The 8,124-nt window shown below is 32.9% G+C and overlaps 1 protein-coding gene across 1 annotated transcript; it reads left to right on the forward strand.

Moving 5' to 3' along the window:
* The first annotated feature begins 1,112 nt into the window (after nucleotides 1-1,112).
* On the forward strand, nucleotides 1,113-7,653 carry LOC106457191 (protein FAM107B-like). The gene is made up of 4 exons (XM_013916584.2): nucleotides 1,113-1,237; nucleotides 3,436-3,637; nucleotides 5,246-5,399; nucleotides 5,634-7,653. The coding sequence occupies exons 1-4, from the start codon at nucleotides 1,234-1,236 to the stop codon at nucleotides 5,721-5,723; spliced, it is 450 nt and encodes a 149-aa protein (XP_013772038.2). The 5' UTR covers nucleotides 1,113-1,233; the 3' UTR covers nucleotides 5,724-7,653.
* Nucleotides 7,654-8,124: the final 471 nt, after the last annotated feature.

Consider the following 8,124-nt stretch of genomic DNA (forward strand, 5'->3'; position numbering starts at 1 on the left):
GTTTATATATATATATATATATACACGTTAACCAACTAATTGCTCTGGTGAGTCATTATCGAAACTGCAGCCGCACAATGCGCTATCTGTATGCTGTCCACCGCGGGATTCGAACCCCGGATTTTAGCGTTGTAAGTCCGTAAACTTACCGCTGACCTACCAGGGAACTCAATTTTGTCTTCGCATAATTTCACTATGACCAACAAAAATATTTGGCTGTTCAACAAATGAAGATGTGCAAAGTGTGAATATACTGTAGACCAAAAATCAAGCATTAAGTTATCTCTTTAAAGTCTCCCGGTGGGACAGCGGTAAGTCTCCGGATTTACAACGCTAAAATCAGGGGTAAAATTCCTTTCGGTGGGCACAGCAGATAGCCTGATGTGGCTTTTCTACAGTACACACACTCTTTTCAAAAATATTTTATGTTAATCAACCTTCTTGCATAATTTGCAAGCAAATGCAAAAAGCAACACAAATTTGCATATATATATATATATTTCTTCGTAGTATTTCAATGATCGAATACTAGTGGTTATTTTTCTAATGCATATTAATGTCGAAAATAAAATTACATTTTTTCAACTAACTCGAATTTGAAATATAACAATGGCTGTCACATATAAAGCCCAGTAACATTCTAACTCGGCGGATAAACTAACAGAGATAACTTAATTATCACAGGAAGGCAATTTTTTTTCACCTAATAATTCTTTATTTATATTTCATGCAAAGAATATTAAGACTAACGAGTTGGATCAAAATAAAACTTGTGTTTGGGTAACTGTAAGAACGAAAGATAGCGAGATATGATTACATGTAACCTCAAAGCAAATCGTTACACAAGAGTAGAAAATAGTAATAACCGTAAAAATATGTTCAAAATATGAGATTATTTGTGTAACTGCGCGTAACGATAGTAAGTAGATTTGATTAAATAAGTAAGTGGTTAGCTTCTAGATAGGTTTATTATATATATAATACTGTACATTTTAATCAGTCCAACACAGGGTACGTAAGATAAGTATACATTTATCGTTATTTTATTGATAACATATATTAACACGTGATATACAGTAGATGCTGTTCACGTATTGTGCGATACACAGTTTTCGATAGATGTTTCAGACTATATCACCACTCAGTTTCTCCTCCGCATCGCTACGTTTTGGTTGTGCATGTGATCCTATATCTATCGCATGGTCAGAATCTTACAGAACCTACTAGTGATAAATGGGTAACGTATTTCCAATTCTACCCTTCTCTTTTAACTATTTTTATTCATCTGTTGATAGTACATATACGCTAACGAATTTTTAAAGTTCTGATAATTCACTATACAGGACGCTCTAAAAACTTTGAAATATGTTACCTTTTTCATGCTGTGGCACGGCTCAGTTGTGTTGTTGTTTGCAACCATTTATTGGTGTTACGGTAAAATAGTGTGATAACGTTTAAGATCTATATTATTTTCATAATATCAAGATGTCTGCTCTAGTTTGGACCTTGGTCAGTGGCCTGTCCCCTCGCCTCTCTTCTACTTCACGTTCTTCTCTTTCTGCACCAATTAATATGAAAATGTTTACTAACTACACACTGATATAAATGTGGATTTCGTATGTATGTATTATTTCTCTTGTAAACGATGCAACCAATATAAGTTTGATTTCTTATATAAGTGTTATTGTGTAGCTGTACTTTTAAATTGATTACTTCGTAATTGATATATTACTGTTCGAGGAGTTAAGGAAGAATAAAATAACTAAAAATAAAATTCAGATACCATTCAGTTGCTTGAAGAGAAGAATTTACTTACATTCCACTTCTCCCTGTAGATAACAAAAACAGGAAATCCATCCAAACAAAATCACTTTTCCGAAGTAATACCGATTCTTATTATGATCAGGCAAGTGAATGCATAAATACACAGAGTTCACTTATTAATAGATTTGGCCTAAATAGTGACATTATCTAAATACTAAAACAGTTTCTCATTAATCATACTTACAAAACACTGTCGAAGTTTATCCCCGAAAATCCCGTACAATATTCTCAAAAAAGCTAAACAAACTGAACGTAAACTGTGTAGGTAAATATACCAATTAACGACATCACGTGACAACCAACGCCTTTGGCCTAACTTGTTGTAACACATAACAACAAGCCCCCCAGTGGCACAGCGGCATATCTGCAGACTTACAACGCTAGAAACCGGGTTTCGATACCCATGGTGGGCAGAGCACAGATAGCCCATTGCGTAGCTTTGTGCTTAACTTGAAACAAACATAACAACAAGTACGATCAGCGATATATTATACTAAAATATACTAAATATCTTTAACTTTAACGACTGTTAACAAATAATAAGTTATATGAAGTGTCACAGGATAATACAATGAAAACGGTTCAGCTGTCGCATCGAACACCTGTAGCTCCATAATGATTGGTACTGCAGTAGCACAGCGGTATGTCTGCGGACTTATAACGCTAAAATCCGGGTTTCGAAACCCGTGGTGGGCAAAGCGCAAATAGCCCATTGTGTAGCTTTGTGCTTAATTACAAACAAACTATAATGATTGAACATATTTTGTAATTAAATGAAAGCAACATAGAACGTTAAGATAAAATTAGATAAAGAATTGTTTTGTTTTTTTTTAACATTGAACACTGGAGTACAGTGCCCTTTGATTTTACTGTTCTTGCCGATGTATGAGAGGTCTCAGTTTCAATTCTAAGTAGCCCTGGCATGGCCACGTGGTTATGGCACTCGAATCGCAATCTGCGGGTTCGAATCCCCGTCCCACCAAACATTCTCGCCCTTTCAGCCGTGGAGGCATTATAATGTGACGGTCATTCCCACTATTCGTTTGTAAAAGAGTAGCCCAAGAGTTGGCGGTGGGTGATGATGATTAGCTGCCTTCCCTGTTATCTTTCACTGCTAAATTAGGGACGGCAAGCGCAGATAGCCCTCGTGTAGCTTTGCGCGAAATTCAAAGAAACAAACAATTCCAAGCAGTGAAGATTATCACAGAAAGTGTCTTAAGAGTTAGTGGAAAAGATAGAACATTAAATAATAATAATATGTAACAATGCAAAGCCTTCTATGACACTTGGTTTTGGTGATATGCTTTTTTTTCTGAATAAGTTGTAAGCAGAACAGACTTTAATGAAGAACTATATTTTATGTATAGACCTGACCAAAGTTATATGTTTTTAAACAGTATCCAATGTATCTATCTAATATTTTACAAATCCTTAGTTTGGTTATTATTGGATTTTATTATGCTATTTGTAATTAACCATCATTTGCATTTTGTAAGTCCTGTATGGAGAATTATTTGAGGGTTCATGTTTTTTCTGGAGATAACTATTTACATATGAACACATTATCATTGGATATTCTAGATTTAATATCTTTCGAATCTCTTTACACAGACATGATACCAGAACCTGACTACAGTGATACAGAGGAAGACAAGGATCAAAAGATCTGTCAACCTTTGTCTCGACGTAGATCAAATAGTAGTACCCAATACAACAAAGAAGGTCTGGTTTTACCTAGAAAACTTTGTAATCCTTGTCTAGAATCATCCGAGAGAAAGAGTCTTCACAGAGAACTCCTCTTCAATCAGAGAATGTGAGCATTCCATATTTAAATTATACTTTGGTATTGAAGTTGTTCCACAACATAGCCTTAGTTTAGGGTTTATCACCCACAAAAGTATGTTAGTGAGCTGAATAGGTGAGTATGCAGTTCAAGTTTTAAATGCATTTTTTAAAACCAGTGAATGCTTCTTAAGGTTGGTATAAAATATATATATATTAGATTTCAATATAACCAGATAATAGGTAAAATTATCTATAAAGACATATGATAAACTTTCATCAGTAAACATATAGTTATCAGAGTTCAAATTGGGTTGCTTATCGTAAATCCATAAGGTTCTATAATATAAAGATTCCTCAGCATATGGTGAAGGACATATGTTAGTGTTAACTGAATTCCTGGTTTTTTAATGGTTCATTTCCAGAAGTTAATGTAGTTTACAGAAGAGACATGTTAAACACTTAAGTGTACAAACTGACCTGGCAGCTCAGTGGTGAACTTGGGGGTTTATAATGCTAAAATCTGGGGTTTAATCCCTGTGGCGGGCACATTGCAGATAACTAATTGTGCAGTTCTATGCTTAAATTGAACAGCTTAGCTTAGCTAAGAATATGGTTCAAGGCTCTGGACACTGGGGTTGTCAGAAATAAATTTCTCTTCACCCAACATGCAGGGGGGGGGGAGTTGAATGAGCAGACACGGAGAAACAGATACACAATTTTTGGATTAGGAGCTCATTTAAACAGCGTGTTAGATTAAAATCTGGTTGATGTTAAAGAAGAAATGAAAGATGAAAAGGCAGCAGCAAACAAGAACTGATAGGAAAACCATAGACGACCAGAGAGTAAGTATCTTCTTTTATTTATATATGACTGGAGAGAAGTGTACAAACAAACCCAGTGTACAAACAGAACAACTCTTATTTATAATTTTTGAGAGTAAAAAATTGAGAGAATCAAATGTACTTTTTATATGACTCAAAATGGAATGTAACTAAAGTTTAAAAATAAACTCATAGCTATATATCAAGTTAACACTTCCTTTTCAGCTAAAGGGCCACATTTATTAAGAATGGCTAACCATCAAAAGAAATATTTGAAATCATGACGATAATGGATTAAAACCATATAATAATTCTTCATTTTGCACAATATTATAATTATATTATGCTACAACAGTCTCTAACTTTAGAATCTGTAAATTAAAGACACTTTGGGGCATACTTTTCATGGAAAACATTTGTTTTACTGTTTACTTAAAAGAAACACACCAGCTATTGAATACAGTGCTTTCTAAACTAACTAACGTGGTCTCATCTTTAAGATATTAATCCCCTAAACAATATGAACATGTAAGACCAGAATTTCAACCAGGTCTCCAATTACTTGAGTTTCAATGTCAACTACATGCTCAAAAATAAAGATTCGGGAGTATGCTATACAATGCAGTAAAATAAAGTATTCAAACTGAATAAACTTACTTGAAATAATTAAGTTTTAACCCATACCATCTTTACTCTAGTAAGTAAGATGTATCAGAAGACAAGCTATATGTTTCTCTAACTTCAGATATTTAATGTGCTTCTGATCAAAGTTATTACTATTTGTGTGATTAAGTGATTTGTTTTTTCTCCTATAGAGGAAAGAATGTCCTAAACCAGAAAACAGAACTTCAGAAAGTCCTGGAAAAATTCAAAGACGAGCAAAAGAAAAAAAATATAGAAGAAGAAAAACAAAACAAACGTACTGCCCTAGAAAAGAAACTAGAACAACAAGCCAGTAGAATCAAAGAGGTAAAAGTTAATGCCTCCTAGAAGTAATTAAGCAAAGCAAGAGAGAATTTTTCACGTACAGTTAATGAAATGAGTTTTATTTTCAATGCAACAAATAAATAAATTATGATAATATCATTCCTTTCTGTTACAAACAATGAAGTTTAAATAAAAGTACACTAATGTGACTCTGCAAAGCACATACTTCAAAATTGTTTGACAACGAAATACTTATTTTATAAATTGATTTTGCAGTATGAAGACTTAAACGAAGAGAAACCAAAGAAGGATGAATCCGAATTTCTAAAGGTTCATGCTAAAGTTCGTGCACATACTCTTTCATAGAGTTGTATTTATGATTTTTTTCCGATGTAAATAGATATGAAAACTGGTCAATCATTAATGATGACGTATTTCAACTCAAATTACAGATTTGACTATTGAAGAATATGTTCTGACAGTCTGTGTTTGTACTCTTAAAACATTCCTTACGCAATGCTGGTACGACGGAAAAATTCAGTTGTTTTTTAGATGGTTCGCACAGATCAGAAAATCATTGAAAAAAACAGGAATTTGTAATCAAATTTTTCACTACTAGAAAATCAATGTGTTTATGTATGTTTTGTTTTAAATCATGAGGTCCTGTGAAGTCGTTGAAAGTCCAACCTTTATCACTCCCACGTCCTACGTTTTTATTGACGACAAGCATTGTGCTTATCTCAGTTTACAAAAACACGTCTTTAGAAAATGTTGCCCCTAAAATGGTTAATACGTTGACTTGGCAATATTAATCAGTAACAGGCTTTTGAACTATGTACCTCTGTTTACAAATGAACAGGTGTCACGTGACTATTGTTAGAATGATATTGTTAATGTAAAATAAGCTCAAGACTCATTTGAAGGAAATTGAAATCATAAACATGTTGATAGGGTAAAGAACATGAATGTTTCAGAATTTTACTAATTACATCTTAAGCATAAGCACTTCAAAAGTAATTAACGTATCTGGCCCAAGTTCTTCTTAAGCCTAAAATTCGTTAATAAACAGAAGGAAAAACGTAAATCTATAATAGAATGAGTATCACGAACATAATCGCTGTGCAATGAAAGCGTTAAATATTTGCCATTAAAGATAGCCTGTAAGCTTATACCTGATAAGGTCACCCGTTATTTCCAGTGATCGATGTAGGCCGGGATATATTGAGTGACGTTTTGGGCTTCCATTACTAAAGATTTCGGGGACAATCTTCTGCTTTTAAGGGAAAATCAGTACTAAAATATTCTCCTATTCCACATTTTGTACTTAAAGGCGTTTGATGATGGAATCCTTGGGTGGATGTAAAAAGATATGTTTGGTTCTTCCATTTGCCAGTTCAATTTTCAGCTTTTTTATCATTGATCATTGTTCTTTTGTATTTCCCTTTTTTACTCTGTTGATATCTTTATATACTATTTTGATTTTATCATTACAGTATTTCTGCATTTCATGGCTGTCTTTTTTGTACAACCCCAATTTTACTGTTATAATCCTTCTGCACATCTCAAATAGCTTCTTCGATTTTGTTTCAATTAAATTTATTTTTGTTCCTACTTCTTCTTTATATATTACACCTCTTTTTTTAACTCCTCTCTTAAATTTCTGTTTCTTACTACTTTTTTCTGCTTTGGATTTTCTTCCTCTTTCTTTCTGGTCTGCTTTTAATTTTTCTTTTCACAATTTCCTTGTTTCATCATCTCTAGTAAAGTTTAGATCTCATTTCGAGTATGTATTGTCATACTGAAGTTCAGTTTAGCTTCTAATTTATTTTTACCAAAATAATCCCACTCCTGACATAACTGTTGTAAGAACTTTTGTAGTAGAGTGGGCTCTCTTTCATTATTCGGTAAAAATAAAGTCCAATTCACTTAACAATAACTTGTTTGTTTGTTAAGCACAAAGTTATACAATGGGTTATCTGTGCTGTGCCCAGCACGGGTATTGAAACCCGGTTTTTAACGTTATATGCCTTCAGACTTACCATTGAGACACTGAGGGAGTGGAGGGGCTTAACGATAACAAAAGCAATTGTTTTTCTTCAACAGAAACTTAAAAGTTCTAGAGGCTACATGTTATTATCATAGACTGTACAAATCCTTTTTGCACCAGAGCATAGGTGGTGAAGAAAATAAGAAAATCAAATATTGTAGAATTAATGTTTGTCTATAATAAGATTAATTACAGTTGACAGATGTTTTTCTTTTTTATATTATTTGCAGAACTGGTAACTATTTTCTCTAGAAATATAAATTTGGAATTATTTCGAAGTTTTTCATGAGTTACATGTTTTGGTAGTGATTACTTATTAATAAGTATAAAAATATTAATAGTTATGTAAAATTGAGAGCTCTTCTTACGTGTAGTTTTTGTCTCTTTTAATAAACATTGATTTAGCTAAGAAACAGTGATGTTAATTATCATTATATTGAGTTGTCGATGATTACAGGAAACTTTAAAACAAAAAAATCATTGTAAGGCACATTTGATGTTATTTTTTGCTTTTCTATTTTAAACAGGCTTAATAAGGACAAAACATTAAATTGGTTATATGCCTATTAAGCAAATAAGTTTACGCTTGCACCCTATTACAAAAACGTTTTGCAATTTTTGGTTCTAACTGCCTAATACATTATACTATATTTTGATTTAAATTTCTAAACTAAGTGATTCTTTAGCTTTAAAAAATTAACAAAAAACTAGACCTAACAA

Source organism: Limulus polyphemus, unplaced genomic scaffold, assembly GCF_000517525.1.
Source record: "Limulus polyphemus unplaced genomic scaffold, Limulus_polyphemus-2.1.2 Scaffold302, whole genome shotgun sequence".
Taxonomy (NCBI): domain Eukaryota; kingdom Metazoa; phylum Arthropoda; class Merostomata; order Xiphosura; family Limulidae; genus Limulus; species Limulus polyphemus.